Here is a 25,610-nt window from a genome sequence, read left to right on the forward strand (position 1 = left end):
GTTGTCAGAGCATGTTTAGTGCAACATTCTCAGCTTAAAATATTTATGTAGTGATCATGTGGTTGGGTAAATACAGTGTGCAGATGTCTGAAATGAGGATATATTTTATTAAAAAGCTGTTTAAAAATCCCGTCAGCGCCGATCCTCGTTTTGGATTCCTCACGCGGCCTTGGAAAAGGGTGGTGATTGACCGTTTCTTTGAGCTGATTAGAGATGAGGCTGCCAGAGACGTGGAAGGTGGCACATTGTTGCAAACTGCTGTGTAGGGCTGTCAGTAGGAAGCAGTACAGATGAAGTCTGAGACATTAGCAAGGAGGGACTAGCAATGGAGCCTCAGAACTAATCTGAAAAGCATGCCTTGTGGCAGACCTGAGAGTTGATTGAATTGTTAAGCGCGCCCAAGTGAATTGCTGAGAAGTGCAATTCACGTTAAAGCACGAAATGAATAGGATGAAAATTAATTACATTTACCCATTGAGGTGTTCTGTTATACTGTATTTTCAGTTTTATTGATGCTTTTCTAATTTTGTATGTTACGGTAATATAGGTAAATGACTTACCCAAGTCCTTAAAATTGGCGCTTCACCTCTCTTCCAAAGTTTTGCCCACCTACTGAGAATTCTGAAGGGATTTAGGTGAGATCATTTGCACTACCATAGCCCCAATTATAGAGCAGATTTACAATTGGTCCTGGAGCAGGGAGGTGCCAGAAAGGATTAAGTACCAATACGGATTCAAAAATGAGTTTTCCTTGGAAGTACAGTTACAGACCTGAAGGCTTTCACCGCATGAGATTATTTGTTTTGGGGCCTGCATGTTCCCATGCTGGAATGGGAGCCAATGTCGGTCAGCGAGCACAGGGGCGATGGGTGAACAGGACTTGGTGCGAGGTAGGATAGTGGCAGCAGAGTTTTGGATGAGCTCAAGTTTACAGAGGGTGGGAGATGGGAGACCAGCCCGGAGAGCGTTGAAAGAGTTGAGTCTGGAGGCAACAACGGCATGAATGAGGGTTTCAGCAGCAGATGGGCGGAGGCACGGGTGGAGATTGGCAATGTTACGGAGGTGGAAGTAGGCGGTCTGGCTGATAGAGGATATGGGGTCGGAAGCTCTGGGGCAAATAGGATGCCGAGGTTGCGAATAGTCTGGTTCATGCTGAGTCAGTGGCCAGGAAGAGAGATGGAATTGGTGGCCAAAAACAATGTCTCAGTCTTTCCAATATTTAATTAGAGGAATTTCAGCTTATCCAGGACTGGATGTTGGACAAACGGCCTGGCAACACAGACAGCGGAGAGGTCAAGAGAGGCAGTGGTGAGGTAGAGATGGGTGTTGTCAGCGTCCGCGTGGAATCTGACGTCATATGTTCGGAGGATGTTACAGAGGGGTAACATGTAGATGAGAAATAGGAGGGGACCAAGGATAGATTCTTGGGGAACTCCAGAGGTAACGGTGCAGGGGTGGAAAGAGAAGCCATTGCAAGAAATTCTCCGACTGCCACTGGATAGGCAAGAGTCGTACCAGGCGAGGGCAGTCTGACTCGGCTGGATAATTGAGAAGGGTTGTGTGGTCAGCCGTGTCAAAGGCTGCAGATGGGTTGAGAAGGAATAGTGCACCACGGTCACCGTCGCAGAGGATCTCATTTTTAACTTTGATTAGGGCCGTTTCAGTGCAGTGGCGGAAACCTGATTGGAGAGTTTCAAACATGGAGTTGTAGGGAAGATGGGCACGGATTTGGGAGGCGACAACATGCTCAAGGATTTTGGAGAGGAAAGGGAGGTTGGAGATGGGGTGGTAATTTGCAAGGGTAAGGGGGGTCAAGGGTGGCTTTGTTGAGGAGTAGGGTGATGATGGCAGAGTTGAAAGGGAAGGAACAGTACCTGAAGAGAGGGAGCCATTTAAAATATCACGTAGGATGGGGGCCAGGCAGGGAAGTTGGGTCGCCAGCAGGTTAGTGAGAATAGGGTTGAGGGAGCACAAGGTGAGTCTTACTGCCAACATGAGCTCGAAGAGGGCATGAGAAAGATGCAAGTTCAGGGCTAGGGCAGGGGGTAACCTTGGCTTGATGGGTAATGGGAAGGTAAGGTTGCAGCAGAGGCAGTTGAACAGATAGTCTCAGTCTTCGTGACAATGAAGTCCATAAGCTCCTCACATGTTGGTGGTGCGGGAGCAGGGAAGAGGGGTTTAAGGAGATGGCTTGCAGCAGAGAAAAGAAGCAGAGGGTTCTCTTTACGTTCCAGAATGATCCTGGAGTAGTGAGCAGGATCCAATCGTGTTTTATGTGGTCCAACCAGCTCTGGTGATGAATGGCTAAACCAGTGGTGCGCCAGATACATCAAAATATGCATCCCTTCGAATTAAGGAAGCGAAGATGGTGGCCATACCAAGGGGAACAACCAGGGTGCAGAGAGTAAGGGTTTTACTGGGAACAAGGGCGTCAAAGGCAGTGGTGAGGGAGTGATTGAGCAGATTGACAGCTGTAGAAGTATAATGGCGAACAGAGGGCCAAAGGCTAGACAGTTGGGAATTTGAAAGTGCCGTTGTAAGTGACCTGAAGGAAAGGTTTTTTTTTCCCCAGAGGCGGAGGCAAAAGGGTGTTAGCTTGGAAGGGGAAAGGGTGCTGTGAGTGGTGAGAGATATCAGGAAGTGATCAGAGATGTACTTGCTTGATTGAGACGATGGGAATACAGAGGCCCTGTGAGATGGCAAGGTCGAGAGGGGATGGCCGTGAATATGAGTAAGGGAGTTTATATGGAGGGAGAGGTTAAGGGAGGACAGGAGGGCAGCGAACTCGGAGGAGAAGGGGTCAAGGCGAGTTGAGATAGAGGTTGAAATCACTGGGGATGAGAAGTCGCTCGGTGCAGAAGATGAGAGAGGAAAGCAGTGAGGATAGCTCAGTGAGAAATTTGGCACTGGCGGTAGAGAACGAGGATTTTAGAGTAGTGACGAGAGGGATGGAACAAGCTGAGGTGCTCAAATGAGAAAGTGCCAGAGGAGTAGGGGGACAGACCAAGATGTGATTTGGTGATAAGGGCCTCACCGTCACTGTGTGTGATCTGAGCCAATGAATGTCGGTAAGTTCCATTACCACAAGGATATCATCTAGTTTCATAAACTAGCTCATGGGTAGAAGCACTGAAAAAATTGACTTGGATTTTAGTTTGTCAATTTTTCTAGTTGTATTGTAAGTTTGCTGAAGTACATCAACTTGAGTTTATTTAAGATGAGGGATAACTGCCTTGGGGATAGAATTGTCATTCTTTGTACCCAGTGACAACTTGGAACACTCTCAACAGGAATGAGGAGGTCTGCTTTAGCAAAAAAGGTCCCCGCGTGGGGCAAGCAGTGTACTTCATTCGCCAGCAGATCTCCTTCCGCACCAGTGTGATATCTCAAATTTTCGACACCCTTTGTGGTTTCTTAAAAAAAATACTTAAATTTATATAGCGCCTTACTGCCAATGAAGTACATTTGGAGTGTGGTCACTGTTGCAATGTGGGAAACGCGGCAGCCAATTTGCACACAGCAAACTCCCACAAACAGCAATGTGATAATGACCAGTTAATCTGTTTTTATGATGTTGATTGAGGGATAAATATTGGCCAGGACACCAGGATAACGCCCCTTGCTCCTCTTTGAAATAGTGCCATGGGATCTTTTACGTCCACCTGAGAGCGCAGACAGGGCCTCAGTTTAATGTCTCATCTGAAAGACGGCACCTCCGTCTCAGCCTAGATTTTTGTGCTCAAGTCTCTGGAGTGGGACTTGAACCCACAACCTTCTGACTCAGAGGTGAGGGTGCTACCCACTGAGCCACAGCTGACACGACAGTTGACCAAATTATTGTACAACTTAATGGTGGTTTGGTGCCATGCATATCCACTGTGATCTGGATTACAGCGGCCGGAACGCATTTTAGTTAGTACCCATAACCATAAAAGAGTCAAAAGGCTTTCCAAGCCCCCACTGGCAATGACTTGGCTTTCTGAAATGTAATTTCCAAAGAACCATTTGCCTAGTAATTTGCAGTGGCAGCCAAGGGAACCTAAACTGCCAACAAATTGCATTCTAAAAGATCTTCCGACAAAGAAAGCACCACTTAGAATGTGCTGTACGGTAATTAGCTCTTCCTGAATGTAATCTGTATTCCCCAATTATGGAGCCAAATTAACCGAAATACTTCGGGTTTGTCTGCAACATTTGCACAAAACTATACTCTGGTGCATCAATTGGAAGTCGGGTGGAAAATCTTTCTAAAATAAGCAAAATTGCCTTGCAGAGCCCAGTATTTTCCGCAGCAGGCTACCTTTACACTGATGTGTGGCAGGTCTCATCTGAAGAGCTGAAAGATGAAGTGACATGGTGTAATGCCAGAATATTCATGCTGGAATGGTTTATTGAAGTAGTGCACTGAGGAATTGCTGCAGAAAATGTTTGAAGCTATTTGAATTTTAGACTTTGTAGGCGAACTGTAGTTTTATTTTCCCTCCAATTTCTTCTCCCCTGAAGTTGCTAAGTCATGCTGGGTAGAGTTTCATGGATGCCAGCAGCCCTCCAATACGTCACCTAGTTGACCATCCTTTGGGTTTGAGCTTCGACGGGGAGCATCAGTAAGTTATTCAGTCGTGAACGCATCACAGCCGATTAATTAGCAATCTTGTTGTGCGAGGCCCCTTGGGGAGGAGCGATCATAATATGATAGAATTCTTCATTAAAATGGAGAGTGAAGTAGTTGACTCAGAGACTAGGATCCTGAATTTAAATAAAGGAAACTACGATGGTACGAGGCACGAGTTGGCTAGGATGGATTGGGGAACGTTACTTAAAGGGTTGACGGTGGATAGGCAATGGCAAATATTTAAAGATCGCATGGATGAACTACAGAATTTGTTCATCCCTGTTTGGCATAAAAATAAAACAAAAAAGGTGACTCAACCGTGGCTAACAAGGGAAATTAGGGATAGCATTAGATCCAAGGAGAGGACATATAATTTGGCCAGAAAAAGCAGCAAACCTGAGGATTGGGAGCAGTTTGGGATTTAGCAAAGGAGGACAAAGGGATTAATTAAGAGGGGGAAAATAGATTGAGAGTAAGCTTGCAGGGGACATAAAAACTGACTGTAAAAGCTTCTATAGATATGTGACGAGAAAAAGATTGGCGAAGTCAAGCGTAGGTCCCTTGCAGTCAGAATCAGGGGAATTTATAATGGGGAACAAAGAAATGGCAGACCAATTAAATACATACTTTGGTTCTGTCTTCACAAAGGAGGACACAAATAACCTCCCAGAGATATCGGGGAACATAGGGTCTAATGAGAGGGAGGAATTGAATGAAATCAGTATTTGTAGGGAAATGGTGTTAGGGAAATTGACGGGATTGAAGGTCGATAAATCCCCAGGGCCTGATAATCTACATGCTAGGGTACTTAAGGAAGTGGCCCTAGAAATAGTAGATGCGTTGCTGGTCATTTCCCAAAATTCTATAGACTCTGGAACAGTTCCCATGGATGTAACCCCACTATTTAAAAAAGGTGGTAGAGAGAAAACGGGGAATTATAGACCGGTAAGCCTGACATCGGTAGTGGGGAAAATGCTCGAGTCCATTATAAAAGATGTAATAACAGAGCACTTGGAAAACAGTGACAGGATCGGACAAAGTCAACATGGATTTACAAAAGGTAAATCATGCTTGACTAATCTACTGGAATTTTTTGAGGATGTAACTGGTAGGCAAAGGAGGAGATTGCGGGGGCTCTAACACATATATTCAGGACCTCTCTGGCCACAGGGGATGTGCCAGAGGACTGGAGAACCGCTAATGTAGTACCATTATTCAAGAAGGGTAGTAGGGAAAAACCGGGGAACTACAGGCCAGTGAGCCTAACATCAGTGGTAGGAAAATTATTGGAAAAATTCCTGAGGGACAAAATTTGTCTCCACTTGGAGAGGCAAGGATTAATCAGGGATAGTCAACATGGCTTTGTCAAGGGAAGATCATGTCTGACTAATTTGATTGAATTTTTTGAGGGGGTGACTAGGTGTGTGGATGAGGGTAACGCAGTGGATGTGGTATACATGGATTTCAGTAAGGCCTTCGATAAAGTCCCGCACAGGAGACTGGTCAAGAAGGTAAGAGCCCATGGAATCCAGGGTGCCTTGGCACATTGGATACAAAACTGGCTTAGTGGCAGAAGGCAGAGGGTGATGGTCGAAGGTTGTTTTTGTGACTGGAAGCCTGTGGCCAGTGGGGTACCACAGGGATCGGTGCTGGGTCCCTTGCTGTTTGTGGTCTACATTAATGACTTGGATATGAATGTAAAGGGTATGATCAGTAAGTTCGCGGATGATACAAAAATTGGTAGGGTGGTAAATAGCGAGGAGGGTAGCCTCAGTCTGCAGGACGATATAGATGGGTTGGTCAGATGGGCGGAACAGTGGCAAATGGAATTTAACCCGGAAAAGTGCGAGGTGATGCACTTTGGGGGGACTAACAAGGCAAAGGAATACACAATGAATGGAAAGACCCTAGGCAAGACGGAGGGTCAGAGGGATCTGGGTGTGCAAGTACACAGATCCCTGAAGGCGGCGGAACAGGTGGATAAGGTGGTAAAAAAGGCATATGGGATACTTGCCTTCATTAGCCGAGGCATTGAATATAAGAGCAAGGAGGTTATGATGGAGCTGTATAAAACACTGGTTAGGCCACAGCTGGAATACTGTGTGCAGTTCTGGTCGCCACACTACAGGAAGGATGTGATCGCGTTAGAGAGGGTGCAGAGGAGGTTCACCAGGATGTTACCAGGGCTGGAGCGCTTCAGCTATGAAGAGAGACTGGGCAGGTTGGGTTTGTTTTCCTTGGAGCTGAGGAGGCTGAGGGGGGACATGATTGAGGTGTACAAAATTATGAGGGGCATAGATAGGATGGATGCTGAGGAGCTTTTTCCCTTAGTAGAGGGGTCGATAACTAGGGGGCATAGATTCAAGGTAAAGGGCGGGAGGTTTAGAGGGGATTTGAGAAAGAACTTTTTCACCCAGAGGGTGGTTGGAGTCTGGAACTCACTGCCTGAAAGGGTTGTGGAGGCAGAAACCCTCAACATTTAAGAAGCATTTGGATGTGCACTTGAAATGCCATAGCATACAAGGCTACGGGCCAAATGCTGGAATATGGGATTAGATTAGACAGGGCTTGATGGCCGGCGCGGACACGATGGGCCGAAGGGCCTCTATCCGTGCTGTATTACTCTATGACTCTATGACTCTAATAGATAAGGGAGAACCAGTGGATGTGGTGTATTTGGACTTTCAGAAGGCTTTCGATAAGGTCCCGCATAAGAGATTAGCGTGCAAAGTTAAAGCACATGGGATTGGGGGTAAAGTACTGTCTTGGATAGAGAACTGGTTGGCAGACAGGAAGCAAAGAGTTGGAATAAACGGGTCTTTTTCCGAGTGGCAGGCAGTGACTGGTGGGGCACCGCAGGGATCAGTGCTAGGACCCCAGCTATTCACACTATATATAAATGATCTAGACAAGGGAACTAGATGTAATATCTCCAAGTTTGCAGACGACACAAAGCTGGGTGGGCGTGCGTGCTGTGAGGATGCCGAGAAACTGCAGGATGATTTGGACAGGTTGGGTGATTGGGCAGATGCATGGCAGGTGCAGTATAATGTGGATAAATGCGAGGTTATCCACTTCGGTGGCAAAACAGGAAGACAGATTATTATCTGAACGGCAATAGATTAGGAAAAGGGGAAGTGCAACGAGACCTGGATGTCCTTGTGCACCAGTCGCTGAAGGTAAGCATGCAGGTGCAGCAGGCGGTTAAGAAGGTAAATGGTATGTTGGCCTTCATAGCGAGAGGATTCGAGTACAGAAGTAAGGATGTCTTGCTGCAGTTGTACAGGGCCTTGGTGAGACCACACCTTGAGTATTGTGTGCAGTTTTGGTCGCCTTATCTGAGGAAGGATGTTCTTGCCATGGAGAGAGTGCAGCGAAGATTCACCAGACTGATACCTGGGCTGGCAGGAATAACATATGAGGCGAGATTGGGTCGATTAGGCTTATATTCGCTAGAGTTTAGAAGAATGAGAGGGGATCTCATTGAAACTTATAAAATTCTAACAGGACTAGACAGACTAGATGCAGGAAGGATGTTCCCGATGGCGGGGGAATCCAGAACCAGGGGTCACAGTCTTAAGGATAAGGGGTAAGTCATTTAGGACTGAGATGAGGAGGAATTTCTTCACCCAGAGAGTGGTAAACCTGTGGAATTCTCTACCACACAAGGCAGTTGAGGCCAATTCATTAAATATATTCAAGGAGTTAGATATATTTCTTAAGGCTAAAAGGATCAAGGGATATGGGGAGAAAGCAGGGACAGGGTACTGAATTTGGATGATCAGCCATGACCTCATTAAATGGCGGAACAGGCTCGAGGGGCCGAATGGCCTACTCCTGCTCCTATCTTCTATTTTCTATGTAAACCAAATCCACCTCTGAAATCATGCAGCACAGAAGGAGGCCATTTGGCCTATCACTCCTGATCCAACAAATGCATAAAAACACCCTCCAGCAGGGATCATTGGCTAGAATTCAGGATTGAAGGACCTCCCCTCCCTAACATTGTGACACTGAGGTTAGTTCTAACACCTCTGCTGCTAGCTCCGGTTAACATCAACTCATACAGCACAGACCCAAGGATCTCTTTCCCAACCAGAAGTAATCAAGGAGGCACAGATTTACCTGTTGTCTGACCCTGTTAAATATATCGTGCCACCTGCGGTAGCTTTTTTACATGATTAAAATTTTGAAAGTATTTTCCCCTTTTTATCAGTCACTGGGTTCTTTTCCAAAATTGTGTCACCTGAAATGGTCCACATGCCTTTTTAAAAGGAAAAGAAAGACTTGCACTTCTGTAGTGCCTTTCACAACTGCCAGACATCCCAAAATGCTTTACAGCCAATGAAGTACTTTTTGAAGTGTAGTCTCTGTTGTAATGTAGGAAACGCAGCAGACTATTTCCCACAAACAGCAATGTGATAATGACCAGATCATCTGTTTTAGTGATGTTGATTGAGGGATAAATATTGGCCCAGGACACCGGGGATAACTCCCCGGCTCCTCTTCGAATAATGGCCATGGAATCTTTTACGTCCACCTGAGGGGGCAGACGGGGCCTCGGTTTAACATCTCATCCGAAAGACGGATGAAGTCTGCAAGGAGCTCCCACCACAAAAACATCAAACATCTCACCAGCTTTTAACCAGAATTGATGAGCAGCTTCCCCTTCAGTTATCAGGTTTTGTTGATTTTTCCCACCGATGTCTCCCTTGATAGCTCAGGAGTTGGTTGACGCAAGGTCCTACAAACAGCAGATCAGATAATTGTTTTTGGTGGTATTGGCCAGGACAGTCAGAGAGCTGCCTGCTCTGCGCCATGAGATCTATTACGTCCACCTGAACAGGCAGCCAAGGCTTCAGCTTAACGTCTCATCCAAAAGATAGCTCCTCCGACAAAGCAACTCCTTCAGTACTGCACTGAAGTGCCATCCTCGATTATGTGCTCAAGTCTGTAGTGGGGCTTGAACATGCAACCTGATGACGCAGGGCTGAGAGTGTTACCAACTGAGCCAAGCTAACATTTATAATGCAAACTAAGAATTCAATTCAAAAGGAACATCATTAAAGAGGTTCAGATGAATTAATGTTTTTCAATTACATCCTCGGGATTTTGTAGAATCTGTGTTGGTTAGGTTCCCAATGAGGAGTGCGAAATTTCATCACTGTTAAAGGTGAGGGATTTTAGTATTGGGATTTGTAACATTTTCCATTTTGAGCATCCAATGTCAGCAGTAAACACCCAGATAAAGCATAGGTTAGATGCAGAATAAGCTTCCACTATTCTACCTGGGCAAAGTGCTGAAACTCTGAACAGCACCATTTATTGTGACATTTCCACTTCCTGCACCAGCCATCCTAATTTTTTTATTTATTCATTCACGGGTTGTGGGTGTCACTGGCAAGGCCAGCATTTTTCCCTTGACATGGTGGTGAGCCAACTGAGTGGCTTGCTGTGGGTCAGGAGTCACATATAGGCCACACCAGGCAAGAACAGCAGATTTCCTTCCCTAACGGACATTAGTGAACCAGATGGGTTTTTACGATAATCTTAGATAGTTACATGGTCACCATTCCAAATTTATTTAATTAGCTGAGTTTAAATTCCACATCTGCCGTATTCCATAGATTCTGAAACGGTTCCCGCGGATTGGAAGGTAGCAAAAGTAACCCCACTATTTAAGAAAGGAGGGACCGAGAAAACGGGGAACTACAGACCACTTAGCCTGACGCCAGTAGAAGGGAAAATGCTAGAATCTACTATTAAGGACGTGGTAACAGGGCACTTAGAAAATAATAATAGGATTGGGCAGAGTCAACACGGATTTATGAAAGGGAAATCGTGTTTGACAACTCTGTTAGAGTTTTTTGAGGTTGAAACTAGCAGAATAGATGAGGGGGAACCAGTGCATGTGGTGTATTTGGATTTTCAGACGGCATTCGATAAGGTGCCGCATAAGAGGTTATTAAACAAAATTAGGGTTCATGGGATTGGGGGTAATGTACTCGCATGGATTGAGGATTGGTTAACAGACAGAAAACAGAGTGTAGGAATAAACGGGTAATTGGCAGGCTGTAACTAGTGGGGTACCGCATGGATCAGTGCTTGGGCCTCAGCTATTTACAATCTACATCAATGATTTGGATGAGCGGATCAAATGTAATATATCCAAGTTTGCTGCTGATACAAAGCTGGGTGGGAATGTAAGTTGTGAGGAGGATGCAAGGAGGCTTCAAGGGGATATAGACAAGCTAAGTGAGTGGGCAAGAACATGGCAAATGGAATATAATGTGGAGAAATGTCAAGTTATCCACTTTGGTAGGAAAAATAGAAAAGCAGGGTATTTTTTACATGGTGAGAGATTGGGAAATGTTGGTGTTCAGAGGGACCTGGGTGTCCTTGTACACAAATCACTTTTTATTCGTTTATGGGATGTGGGCGTCGCTGGCAAGGCCAGCATTTATTGCCCATCCCTAGTTGCCCTTGAGAAGGTGGTGGTGAGCCACCCTCTTGAACCACTGCAGTCCGTGTGGTGAAGGTACTCCCACAGTGCTGTTAGGTAGGAAGTTCCAGGATTTTGACCCAGCGACGATGAAGGATCGGCGATATATTTCTAAGTCAGGATGGTGTGTGACTTGGAGGGGAACTTGGAGGTGGTGGTGTTCCCATGCGCCTGCTGCCCTTGTTCTTCTAGGTGGTAGAGGTCGCAGGTTTGGGAGGTGCTGCCAAAGAAGCCTTGGCGAGTTGCTGCAGTGCATCTTGTAGATGGTACACACTGCAGCCACGGTACGCTGGTGGTGGAGGGGGTGAATGTTTAAGGTGGTAGATGGGGTGCCAATCAAGTGGGCTGCTTTGCCTGGATGGTGTCGAGCTTCTTGAGTGTTGTTGGAGCTGCACTCATCCAGGCAAATGGAGAGCATTCCATCACACTCCTTACTTGTGCCTTGTAGATGGTGGAAAGGCTTTGGGGAGTCAGGAGGTGAGACACTCGCTGCAGAATACCTAGCCTCTGACCTGCTCTTGTTGCCAAAGCATTTAGATGACTGGTCCAGTTAAGTTTCTGATCAATGCTGACCCCAGGATGTTGATGGTGGGGGATTCGGCGATGGTAATGCTGTTGAATGTCAAGGGGAGGTGGTTAGACTCTCACTTGTTGGAGATAGTCATTGCCTGGCACTTCTGTGACGTGAATGTTACCTGCCACTTATCAGCCTAAGCCTGAACGTCGTCCAGGTCTTGTTGCATGCGGGTATGGACTGCTTCATTATCTGAGGAGTTGTGAATGGCGCTGAACACATTGCAGTCATCAGCGAACATCCCCATTTCTGACCTTATGTTGGAAGGAAGGTCATTGATGAAGCAACTGAAGATGGTTGGGCCTAGGACACTGCCCTGAGGAACTCCTGCAGCGATGTCCTGGGGCTGTGATGATCATCCTTTGTGCTAGGTATGACTCCAGCCAGTGGAGCGTTTTCCCCCTGATTCCCATTGACTTCAGTTTTACTCGGGCTCCTTGATGCCACACTCGGTCAAATGCTGCCTTGATGTCAAGGGCAGTCACTCTCACCTCACCTCTGGAATTCAGCTCCTTTGTCCATGTTTGGACCAAGGCTGTAATGAAGTCTGGAGCCGAGTGGTCTTGGCGGAACCCAAACTGGGCATCACTGAGCAGGTTATTGGTGAGTAAATGCCGCTTGATAGCACTGTCGATGACACCTTCCATCACTCTGCTGATGATTGAGAGTAGACTGATGGGGCGGTAATTGGCCGGGTTGGATTTGTCCTGCTTTTTGTGGACAGGACATACCTGGGCAGTTTTCCACATTGTTGGATAGATGCCAGTGTTGTAACTGTACTGGAACAGCTTGGCTAAAGGCAGGTACAGCAAGCAATTAGGAAAGCAAATGGTATGTTAGCCTTTATTATAAGGGGATTTGAGTATAAGAGTAAAGACGTCTTACTGCAATTATACAGGGCCCTGGTGAGCCCACACCTGGAGTATTGTGTACAGTTTTGGTCTCCTTACCTAAGGAAGGATATACTTGCCATTGAGGGAGTGCAACGAAGGTTCACCAGACTGGTTCCTGCGATGGGGGGATTGTCCTACGAGGAGAGATTGCGTAGACTAGGCCTATATTCTCTGGAGTTCAGAAGAATGAGAGGTGATCTCATTGAAACATGCAAAATTCTTAGAGGACTTGACAGGGTAGATGCAGGGAGGATGTTTCCCCTGGCTGGGGAGTCGAGAACCAGGGGGTCACAGTCTCAGAATAAGGGGTTGGCCATTTAGGACTGAGGTGAGGAGAAATTTCTTCACTCAGGATGGTGAATCTTTGGAATTCTCTACCACAGAGGGCTGTGGAGGCTCAGTCATTGAGTATATTCAAGACCGAGATCGATAGATTTTTGAATATTAAGGGAATCAAGGGATATGGGGATCGGGCAGGAAAGTGGAGATGAGGTAGAAGATCAGCCATGATCTTATTGAATGGCGGAGCAGGCTCGAAGGGCCAAATGGCCGACTCCTGCTCCTCTTCCTTATGTTCTTATGATTTGAACTCACGTCTCCGGATCATCAGTCCAAGCCTCTGGATTACTAGTCTAGTTAACATAACCACTGTGCTGCCGTTCCCTGACTGAGATTGCTCACTCGGAGCTGGGAGGAGACTGCTCAAACACATTTTACAAAGCACCGTCGTAGCCAGCAAACAGTGGCTATATTTGTCCCGTCCACATGCGCTGGATTTGAAGCCAACGCGTCAGATGAAAAGCACGTATGCTAATCTGCTGCACCACCTCTTTATACAATGGGAATTGAATGATAAATTGTATTGCAAGTGTGATGAGCTCTTGGAACATACCTTATGTTAGTGATTGCATGGTTATTCAAGTTTATAACGTTGAACAATACAAGCAGTGTTCTGTAAGAGGGGCTTGGTTGATGAGTAATTGAAGGTAAAAAGTTAGCAAGATTTTTTGGAGGGGGAAATACAGATTCGATAACTTTTTTTACTTCATTTGTCATGGGGTGCAATTTTATGTGTCGGCTGTGACTCAGTTGGTAGCATTCTCACCTCTTGAGTCAGAAGGTTGTGGGTTCAATCCTGCTCCAGATACTTGAGCACATTTTAAAAAATCTAGACTGGCACTGCAGTGCAGCACTGAGGGAGTGCTGCACTGACAGAAGTGCCACTTGCGGATGAGGGCCCCATCTGGCCACTCAGGCGGACGTAAAAGATCCCATGGCACTATTTCGAAAAAGAGCAGGGGAGTTTTCCCCGGTGTCCTGGGGCCAATATTTATCCCTCAACCCACATCACTAAAACAGATTATCTGGTCATTATCACACTGCTGTTTGTGGAGCGTGTTGTGTGCAAATTGGCTGCCGCGTTTCCTACATTACAACACCTCAAAAGTACTTAATTGGCTGTAAAGTGCTTTGGGATGTCCTGAGGTCGTGAAAGACGCTATATAAATGCAAGTCTGTCTTTCTTTCTAAATGGAATCATCAATGTACGTCTCTCAGTCACTCTGCAGTGCAATCCATTTGGAGTGAGATGACAAAGCAGTGATGTTTGTGGATACAGTTCTAACCGATAGAGATCAGCAAAGTGCCAGGCTAGATCCCTGGTCTGTCACGAGTTACCTAATTGCAACTGGAGCTGCAGAGGGAACACCACAGTTGAGCTCCGGATCCCTGGACTTGTAACGACAAGGGGAGGTGGGTGGGGTGAGTCATTGAGGGCTCCCACTGTGGTTGCTAGCCTCTGATAAACCCCCATTTCTCACTGGAAATTCATGCACGTTGGGATCGGATGGGGAGAGGCATTGTCGCGCCCGTCACAGTTGAACAGCCCCCCTCGTGCCGATGCTCAGAGCACGAAGGCGCGCCTTGTTGGTGAGGTAGCAGAGGTGGTTGGGTCCTACGGGACCGTTCCACAGCAAGGGTCAGAACCTTCATGGAGAGGAGGGCAAGAAAACCCAAAACGGTCAGCGTACGATCTGGATTTAAATATTCCTGCTGATCAGTACTGCAGAGTCACTGAGATTTAAAATGATTTTGTTGAAACGAGTGGGGGGCAAAAAGTTGCGTTATCTGATTGTTTATTGACTTGGTGCTGAGAGCGCAAGGATGTTTTCAACACTGGTTTCAATGTGGCCCAGTACTGACTGCCCCCTGGTTTCAAATGTGTTAAAATGCGAGGAGATTCCCAAACCAGTGTTGAGAATATTGTTGAATTGAGATGTATTGCTTCCGTAGAACTGACTTCACGTTGTGCATTTAAGCTATTAGTATATGAAATATGACTTTTAATGCAGTTCAATACCAGTGCACAGAAGCTCAAAATTTTAAATATGGAAATAACCAAGATTAATTACACGGTTGACTGATCCATCTCCATGTGTAGACAAGGTTAATACTTTGACTTTTTGAGATTTTTCAGCCCATTTGTTTTTAGTATCGCAGCAAATTCATTAAACAAAACTGTGCAGTTTATCACTTCAGTGCTAATGTAAATCATATTTTTATCTGGTCTGGTGCAGAAATCAAGTTGCATAGAGAGCCTGGTGTAGGCAAAAATTAGTTTAAAAAATAGCTTCCCTACAAAGTTGCGGGAAGGTGATGAAATTCAAAAAGACACGTGAAATGAGGGAACTGAGTTCGACGGGTTTTTGCTTGAAAAGGTAAAAATTCCAAATGGCAAAAACACACATGAATTGCTCAAGCCCTCTCCACCCTCTCTCTCTGCTCACACTCTCTCCTCCTCCCCCCCTCCTCCTCCCCCCATCTCTTCTCCCCTATCTCCTCTCCCCCCATCTCCCCTCCCCCCCATCTCCCTTCCCCCCATCTCCTCCCTCCCCCCCCATCTCCTCCCTTCCCCCCCATCTCCTCCCCTCCCCCCCATCTCCTCCCCTCCCCCCCATCTCCTCCCTTCCCCCCCATCTCCTCCCTTCCCCCCCATCTCCTCCCTCCCCCCCCCCCCTCTGTTCCATGGAGAACAGTCCTAACTTTTCCAACCTCTCCTCATAACTGAAAGCCCTCATCCCTGGTAACATCCTGGTAAACCTCCTCTACCCTTTCTAAGGCCTTGACATCTTTCTTGAAGTGTGGGGCCCAGAATTGTCCACACTACTCCAGCTGAGGCCTATCCCGTGATTTAGAAAGTTCTCGTGTGATCTCTTTGCTTTTATATTCTATTCCACTATTTCTAAACCCAAGTAACCCATATGCTTTTATAACCACCATATCAATTTACCCTGCCATCTTTAAGGATTTGTGTATATGGACACCAAGGTCTCTCTGCTCATCTACACATTTCAAAATCTTGCCATTTATAGTATAGTCTATCCATATTAGTCCTCCCATTATTGCATTACTTCACACTTCTCTGCATTGAATTCATCTGCCATGCTTCTGACAATTTCACCATCCTGTCTGTCATCCTGAAGCCTGTAACTATCCTCATCACTATCTACTACTTTACCAAGTTTCGTATCATCTGCAAACTTTATAATGCTGCCCCCTACACCTGAGTCTAGGTCGTTTATAAAAATTGCACAGAGTAATGGACCCAAACTGACCTTTGGGAAACGCCACTGCACACCACCTCCCAGTCTGAAAAACATCCATCCAGCACCACCCTTTGCTTCCTGTCACTGAACCAATTTTGTATCCATACCGCCACTTTCCCCTTAATTCCATGGGCTTCCATCATAATAAGCCTCCTGCGTGGCACTTTGTTGAATGCCTTCCAAAAATCCATATATGTAATATCTACTGCAATACCTTGATCAACCTTCTCCGTTAACACATCAAAGAATTCAATCAAGTTAGTTAGATTTGCATTTAACAAATCCACACTAGCTCTCCTTGACTAACCCATGCCTTTCTAAATGAAAGTTTATTTTGTCTTTGATGGCTTCCAATAACTTCCTCACCACCACTGTTAGGCTGACTAGCCTGCAGTTTCCTGTTGTATCCCTCTCCCCTCTCCTGAATAGTGGTATAACATTAGCAACCCTCCAGTCCTCTGGCACGACTCCTGTATCCAATGAGCTTTGAAAGATTGTGACCAATGCCTCTGCTATTTCTAGCTTTGCTTCTCTCAGCATCCTAGGATGCATTCCATCTGGACCAGGTGACTTACCAACTTTCAGTAATGCTGATCTTTTTTGGTACATCTTTATCTATTATTTTCCTTTCCACAACTTCCCACTCTTTTAGTGTAATCTTCACATCTGTTTCCTTTGTGAAGATGGATGTAAAATACTCATTTAATACTTTAGCCATGTCCTCGGCCTCTACATGAAGATTTCCCTTTGGGTCCTTAATAGGCCGAACTTTTTTCCTAGCGAACCGCTTGCACTTTATATGTTTATAAAATGTTTTAGGGTTCACTTTAATGTTGCCTGCTAATCTTTTCTCGTAACCTCTCTTTGCTTCCCATATTAACTTTTTCAGTTCCCTCCTGTACTTTCTATAATCTTCCTGGTTATTAACTGAATCTTGCTCCTGACAATTGTCATAAGCCTCCTTTTTCTGTTTTATTTTAACTTTTATTTCCTTTGTCATCCAGGGCGCATTAGCTCTGGATGCTCTACCTTTTTCCTTCAAATGAATATGCACCTGAACTATCTCTCCCCTGAATGCCCTCCATTGCTCAGTTACTGTTTTACCCTGCAGCCGCCTTTTTCCAATCTACCTGTTTTCGCTCCCTCCTTAAATTCCTAAAATTAGCTGATTGAGTTACTAATGAGGGCGACTTCAGTGATGAAATGCCTGTAATTGAACATTAATTGCTGTCGATTTTCCAATTTCGCTTGCCGTAAAGGATAATTGGTAAGAAGTGGCAATCTCACGGTATTAGGGAATTGGAAGGTGTCCCTTCCAAGGATGAGATTACAATATATTATCAGGAAGGATGGAGGGATTGTCTCTCTGCATTTAACCTGGCCTGGGACTGCTTGAATGCTAATGCTTGGTGCAAAAAAAGAGTAGAAATTGTTCTGCGCCGCAGCACCAATATCCTTCACTTTACAACGTGTCCCCCATTCTCAACAAAAAGCAAACAGAAGCAGCAGTTGAACTAGTGACTGAAACAATGTCAGCGAAGATAATGGATCCAAATTGTACGTTCCTGCTTCTCTGTCATCTTGATCAAATTGAAGAGTTTAAAACTATAATTGGATTTCTCTTTCATCGTATAAAAATTCTTTGGAGAAATGGCAGAGAGGGGTGGGGAACATATTTACTGGAAGATTATCACAAAGCAGTTTCAGCTGATTTTTATCTATTAAAATACTCATTGAACTCAGTATATCTTCAACTGGAAAATAAAATGTCATGATTAAAAAGTGCATAGTAATATATATCTCCATTGATGAGACTGACCATAACTAGCTCTCAAATTATTCACTAATACTATAGCAAAATACTGCAGATGCTGAAAATCTGCAATATCAACAGAAAATGCTGGAAACACTCAGCAGGTCAGGCAGCATCGAGCGAGAGAAACAGAGTCAAGGTTTCGGGTCGAGGACCCTTCGTCAGAACATCGAGTTGAACAGCTTCAGACTATAACCTCGGCCTTTTTTTCCTCTTTTTTTCCTCACATGGCAGCTGCTGATTATTCTGCCTTTGCCATTTACACCTCATCTACAGTCATCTTTTGTTTCTTAACTTGTCCCATTACCTTCTCTTTTTGCCTTGCACCATCATCTCTTTTGTCAGTCAATCTCTCCTGCCTTCCAGCCTATCACAGCCCCTCCCTTTGTTCTTTCCTCCCCCTCCTCCCTGCCCCTGCACTTGCTCAAATTATTCAGTAAGCCTCATTTGTGAGGAGATCTTTTGTTCGACTGCTGGGCGAAACTTTACCAGTAATGTTGACAGGTGGACTAGCCTGCCAACACTTGCAGTCTGGATCCACATAGGAGGAATGGTTACCTGGGCAAGGTGGTGGAGGGAGGCTGTCGAACTGTGCCACTTTGGGAGACGAGAGGAATTGAAACAAAAGTGCGCACCAAGTACTGTAACATGTGAATTATAACACTTGCATGTACAAGTCTCACTTCCCTATTTTGATAACTTGAGGGCAAAAAGGTGTGACGAGAACATCAGTTTCTTTTTACTACAGAAAACATTCAAGGTCGCAGTTAGCAGAGGAAAAAACACTTATTAAATGTTATATTTCCCTGCCCATGTCTGAGCTTGTAAAATAGATGGTAATAATGCAGTGTGATTGTTGTCATCTTCATTTTATCTCTTTACATAAAATACAAAAAAACTCCCAATAACCAGCTACTAAAGTGTTCAACTAGAAGTATCGGGGAGATCAAATCCTCATTTTCAATGCTGCTTAGCGTCAATTGTGCTCTTCCATCCAGCCAGAGTGTCTTACTGAAATGCAAGTTTATTTTGCTACTTACAGTGTAGTGACATTTAATGTTCACAGCTGAAGCGAATGTAGGTTTCATCATCTCCACTGTTTGAGTTCACGCAAATGGGGGAATTTGACCATGTTATTTTTATGTTTTTAAATACACTGTCATAAGGAGGGCTAAACGTGCTTGCAGTGAATCTGAGCAGAATTGTACGCTGAATACACAACTGAACTGGTGCAAGAGCACACTTCACGGTAGGTGCAGTGCCAGGCTGCAGTTCCACACTGACAATTTTCACTGCAGCTAGTTGCCAATCTTGACTTTATTGGGGAAAACAGAGGGGGTGGTGCTGATCAGAGAAACTGAGCACTTCCCTGCAAGACAGGGAGATCCAACAGGCCAGTGTTAGACTTGTCTGCTTAGATGAGAAAAGTCAGCGATGAGGTGAAAAGGAGATTTAGCCCACCAAAGCTCGTTGCTGTACTCTCGACTCTCCCTGCCTTCCCCCAGACACGCTGTCTCTGCTACCCTGCCTGGGGGATTGTTCCAGACACTTATTATCCTTTGTGTGAAGAAGTTTCTTCTGGTACAAGTTCTAAATTTATATTCCACGAGTTTATACTCATGCCCTCTACTTCTACCATTCTGCCTTAATTTAAAGCAATGTTCAGGATTTTCCTAAGCTTTTTAATTCTTTCTGTAGTTTGGTGAAGTTTGCGTTAACCACCTTCTCAAGGGAAATGGAGATTAATTTTTTTAACCTTTTCCCTTTGTACTTGGAGTCATTCTCGTGAAGCTAGTTAGAGTGGGGTTGGCCTGCCACCTTGCCTACTAACCTGGGGAGTGCTACATTGTGATCCGATTGAATCTAATTAAGCTGTGGTCACTGTTGCCCAGGTGTTCCCCCACATGGAGGCCTGATGCTGCATTTCAGTCACTGCTTAAAAACTAGATCAAGTAAGCGAATACACCTAGTTTTCCTCACTAACATGTTTTGTGAGGGAAGAGTCATTTATTGGATCAGCAAATCTTCCAGCTGATCATCTCACTGCACCAGATGGTTCACCTTTGGACCATTGAATGCCGGGAAATTAAAATCCCCCATAATATATGCACTGCCTAATCCAGATGTTTGGACGCCGCAGGACACCAGCTGTATCATTAACAAAAGGAACCAGATCATGATTTAATTTTAATTTTATTTGTACACATTTTAGTTTGATTTAACAATTTGTATTCTTGGTGCCCTCTTGTAGTGAGTTTTTTGTCCTGATTGGTCCAGTTCAAAATAGTCTAAATCCAGCTGCTTCAGTAATTTGTGCTGAAAATGCCTTGCCACAAAAGGCCCCTTGTCCTGGAGCGCTCGAACAAGTGCCAGTGATTAATTTCAAACCATTGGCTTGAGCTAATTGAATCCAAATAGCTTCAGCTGTAGCTACTGCATTAAAATCATCTATCTCTACAACGGTTAAACTTTCATTAACAAATACAGCTCAAACCTCTCTCCTCTCCTCCTCTACCATTCCTAAAACCCTTATCATCTTTAAGCTGGATTTCTGCTCCAGCATTTACATACAATCATGTATCAGACATGCCTACAATGTCTCATTTCTTTAATGCTGTGCAAGACTGAAGTTCTACTATGTTATTGCAAGAAGTATCAAATAAAAAAGTAATTTTAAGGGTCTATATACAAAGTACTACATAGTATTTACAGCACAGAAACAGGCCATTCAGCCCAACAGGTCCATGCCAGTATTTATGTTCCACACGAGCCTCCTCCCACCCCTCTTCATCTCACCCCATCAACATATCCTTCTATTCCCTTCTCCCTCGTGCTTATCTAGCTTCCCCTTAAATGCATCTATGCTAGTCACCTCAACTACTCCTTGTGGTAGTGAGTTCCACATTCTAACTACTCTCTGCAAAGAAGTTTCTCCTGAATTCCCTATTGGATTTATTATCTTATATTTATGGCCCCTGGTTCTGGTCTTCAGCAAGTGGAAACATCTTCTCTATGTCTACCCTATCAAACCCTTTCCTAATCTTAAAGACCTCTATCAGGTCACCCCTCAGTCTCTTTTCTAGAGAAAAGAGCCCCAGCCTGTTCAATCGTTGCTGATGGGTATAACACCTCAGTTGTGGTATCCTCCTAGAAAACCTTTTTTGCACTGTTTCCAGTGCCTCTATATCCTTTTTATAATATGGAGACCAGAACTGTGCACAGTACATGTGATTTGTGTATCTGTACTCCCGGATCCCTCTGCTCCTCTGCCCCATTTAGACACTTATTTTATATACTTGCAGTTTAAGATTATTTTCCCCTTATAATCTTGATCTTAACCTTTTGGCTATAGTATTACAGAATCACAGAATGATACAGCACAGAAGGAGACCATTCGACCCATCGTGCCTGTGTTGGCTCTTTGATAGAGCCGTCCAATTAGTCCCATTCCCCTGCCCTTTCCCCATAGCCTGGCAAAATTTTCCCCTTCAAGTATTTATCAAATTCGGTTTTGAAGTTATATTCTGGTTAAGTTCCCTGAAGGAACTGCACACACAATTGTCCAGTATAACTCATAGCTGAATTAGTTTAAATCCTCTCCATAAGCTGCCTCAATATTTCCTGTCAGTCTCTGAGATGAAGAGCATCCTTCCTACAAAGTTTACCGTCCCCATAGACAGTCCTCCAGCTGTTGATGAATGTCAACCTCTCCCTCTTGCACAGATCCTCCAGCCACATGTTGAGTCCGATGATACGACTGTTCCTTTCTGGTGAACCATTCAGCACTGGAAGTAGTCCCAATATTGCCACTTTTTCCCCTTTGTCCCGTAGTGCATTTATCAATTGTTTGTCGTTCTCTTGTAGGAGGACAGACTTTTAATCCGTAATATCATTTTGTACCTAAATGCAGTGCATTCACAGTTCCAGACCTTTCACCTTTCATTTGGTTATCCACTTGGTCCCTAGATCCTTCACCCTGACTCCTGGAAAACACACAACTGCTCCAGGCAGTGCCTTACCTCTGCAGGTCCAGGTACCTCACGATGAAGTCACTGAGAGCACACCACCTTACCTGTTTGTCTGTCTTTGCCTTAGCTGCCGCCTTGGTAGTTCACCCTTTCTTCCATGCAGTTTTCATACTTCAGGGTCGTACTGAAAGGTGTGGCTGTATCAGTAATGCTGCTGTTGATGATCGGAGTATCCTCTCGGTCATCGAGCACTGCAAATCTATTAGCTGACAAAGTACAATCAACAGTAGAGAAAGAACTAGACTCCTCGCATGGGAATTCTGACTTACCTGTTGTCTTGTTGAGGAAGTCATAATTTACCAGGTATGTAAAGTTATTCACCTGCTTCTTCAGGCAGCAGATCTCCTGTTTAAGAGCCTCAAGCTCCATACATGAAAGTCCCAAATGCCTCCCCTCAATTTCCTCCCTTCCCCCGCCTGCCCCCCAGGTTACATTAAAGGTGGACTTGTTACACACTTTGCACTGCAGATTTGTCTCCTCCCTTCTGGGTCCTGGGGTAGCCATGGTGATACCAATTATGACAAAAAGTAGTAATGTGAAAACAGACCCAGTGTCGTGTCTTGGTGGATCCTTGTATACATTTGCACTTCCCTCTGCGTGTTTTTTCACAGTAAATGAGGAATTGGTGGAGTGCCATCAAACATCACAGGAACTTGGTATTTTCAATGTGCTATCGTTAATCAGGATTGCCTGTCCTTGCAGGTTCCTTGGCCTAATTACCAAGGCCGTTTTGCAGTTGATCCTCGCATTATGAGCCATCAAGCGGCTATGGCGTACAACATGAACTTGTTGCAGGCACACGGCCGTGGATCTCCCATTCCCTACGGCCTCGGTCATCATTCCCCAATTGGACTAGGGCAGCAACATCCAGAGAAGGAGCACGAACAAAGCAGAACAGGTGAGTTTCAGTTGGTTTGGTGCTAAAACTGTACTGTATACCACTGATTTACTTCCAAATGCATTAGGGTTATTGCTCCCTTTCAGCCTTGGCTTTTATTAAACTTAGAGCACACAGTAGAACAAGGCACTGCCTGCGTAACAGGAGCATTAGGAGTTGCTGTCAAAAGATTTTGTCACGTAAAATTATACTCTTGAGAAGAAAAAGTGTTTTAGTATTCTGGAAACTCAGGAGTGATTGTAGCTATTCACAGGCATGACCACTTCAGGAAGATTATTGTAGATCTAATGGTTTTTTGAAAACTGTTATTAACAGTGCATCAGAAAATGCTGTGTCCAATTTTCAGTCTAGCTTTATTTTAAAAATGAGTGGTAGATAATCCATGTAGACCTATTTGAATAAATATTTCAAGGAAAATTTCAACAAAATGATAATTCTGGTAATGCACCCAATTGTGAAGTCGGGATACTCCTGGTGGTGGTAGACTTGTCAACAGCAACTCCATTTACATAGCAGCTCCAATGTAGGAAATGCCCCAAAGCACGATTAAACTCACACCAAGCATTTATGGAAGAGCTAACCAAAGGCACAGTCAGAAAGATAGGTTTGGAGGAAGCTTTTGATGGAGTCGCAGGGAGGGAAGTAGCAAGAAGAGCTTTAGGGGGGAAATGATAGAAAGTAGGGCTGAGATAGCTGAACATTCTGCCACCAATGGAGTTGGGGGGGCTATGTACCAGAGGCCAGAGTCACAGGACTGAAGTATATGAACTGGGACCTTGGGCCAGAGGAGGTTGCAGCAATCGGGCGGAGCAACGCCATGGAGGGATTTTTAAATGAAGACAGGAATTTTGAATTTAATGCATTGCAAGACAGAAAGGAGGCCAGTGAGCACAAGTGTGATGAGCAAGCAAGACAAGATACGAGTGGAAGAGCTTCAGAGAAATTGGAATTTGTGTAGGCTGGAGCACAGGAGTCCAGTAAGGAGGGCATTGGAAAAGTCAAGTCTGGAGATAGCAAAAGCATGGATTAGGTTTACAGTGGCAATGAGGTAAAGATCCAGCCACGGAGGGGGGATAGAGTCGGTAAGGATATGGAATTTTGGTGAGAGTTGAATAAAATGGCTTCAGTCTTCCCATTGCTCACTTCAAGGAAGTTCCATTTCTTTGTCACACAAGCATTCAAACAATACACAGGGGCAGTGTAGAGGTAGAGCTGAGTGCTGTCAGCATATATCTGGAAACTCACTGCCTATCGACCGTGTTGTCAAGTAGCAACATGTAATGAAAAAAGGAGGGAACCAAGAACCGAACCAGAGAATACACCGGAGGAAACTGTGGGGCTGAGAGGAGAAGCTGGCTATGTTGGGACAGGTGGGAGTGGAAGTACGTGAGGGAAATCCATTGGCTGTGAACCGCAGCAGATAGGCGAGAGGGGGATATCATAGTTGATCATGTTGAACAATGCAGAGAAGTTGATGGGGGAGGATTAGTGCACAATCATAAAGGATGTTGTTGATGCCGTGGCTTGGACCAGGGCAGTCTCAGTGCTGCCAGCAGGGTGGAAGCTGGACTGAAGGGAATCGAACAAGGAATTGTAGGATAGGGGACCACAGAGTTGGCTAATAATGCAATCAAGGTATGGAGATTTGAGATGGGGTGGTGGTGGGCTTTTTGAGGAGCATGTGCAGTAAATAGCATTGTTGATGTGTTGCTTAATATAATAGTTAAAATTACAAAATTATCCTGGGAACTGGAGCACTTGGGATCGGGAAGAATCTGGTGTAACATCAGCTCTTCATGCACGGGTTTATAATGTGTAATTTATGGTAAACATTTCAAGTGTTTTATATAAAATTTATAACTTTTTTGCAAAAAATCCAGCAAAAAGTGAGGGCACTGCAAGAACTGAACAAAATAGGCTTCAAACTCCAGAAAAGAAGCCACCTGACTCCAAAGAGAAACAGGTATGAGTGTGATTTTATACAACAGCCTGAAATTAAACACTTCTTCTTTGATTCTGTTTGAAATTTGCAAAGATGAGGGACCAAGCTTAGACGTCAATGGAATAAAATGCTGCTTGCTTGTATTTCTTACCATTGTGATGTAAGAATACTTAAAATGGAAGAGGTTAAAGGCAGGCCACATTGTTCAGAAGTATTCCTTTATTACATCGGGGTGGGGTGGGGGAAGGACTAATGAAATTGTAAGTGCAAGCCAGCTGAAAAGTAATTTGCTGTCAACAATCAAATTTGAATCTCCTGTAAATCCTTGGGTTCTATATTTTGTGTGTGTACTGCCTTCAATTGAGAATTTGTCTGGTTTGTATTGACGCTCAATCTGTGTACCGAAGAAGTTGTTCCTTTTAATCGTGCACATAAAGATAAAGCATGGTCACAGTTGGAGCGTGTTTGTAGCCAAGGTTTGGGGAAGCATCGCTCCGAGTTCCATTTCGTCTAAAGGATGCAGAATTATATGAGACTTTTTGTACTGGGTGCAAGCAAGGAGAACTCGGTCTGACTCGAGTACCAGGAATCGACTTTCATCAGAAATATTTCATCAGATAGGGAACATGGCGTGCAGAATTCTGGGGTGGGGGCCCTCAGAAACATCCATTGATATAGTGAGCTGTGTGGTGGAGCAACAGTTCAGAATTGTAGATACATTTTGGTATTGAAGAACGAGAACA

At 44.7% G+C, this 25,610-nt stretch overlaps 1 protein-coding gene across 3 annotated transcripts in view; it reads left to right on the forward strand.

Moving 5' to 3' along the window:
- helz (helicase with zinc finger) overlaps positions 1-25,610 on the forward strand; it is a 273,401-nt gene that overhangs the window by 203,019 nt on the left and 44,772 nt on the right. For all 3 annotated transcript variants that reach the window (XM_085963917.1, XM_085963918.1, XM_085963919.1), the window contains exons 25-26: positions 22,730-22,925; positions 24,806-24,888. In XM_085963917.1, coding sequence (XP_085820043.1) covers positions 22,730-22,925; positions 24,806-24,888 — 279 coding nt within the window. The remainder of the gene's footprint in view (positions 1-22,729; positions 22,926-24,805; positions 24,889-25,610) is intronic.

Source organism: Somniosus microcephalus, chromosome 21 (assembly GCF_052327205.1).
Source record: "Somniosus microcephalus isolate GS21.2 chromosome 21, FLI_Smic_1.0, whole genome shotgun sequence".
Taxonomy (NCBI): Eukaryota; Metazoa; Chordata; class Chondrichthyes; order Squaliformes; family Somniosidae; genus Somniosus; species Somniosus microcephalus.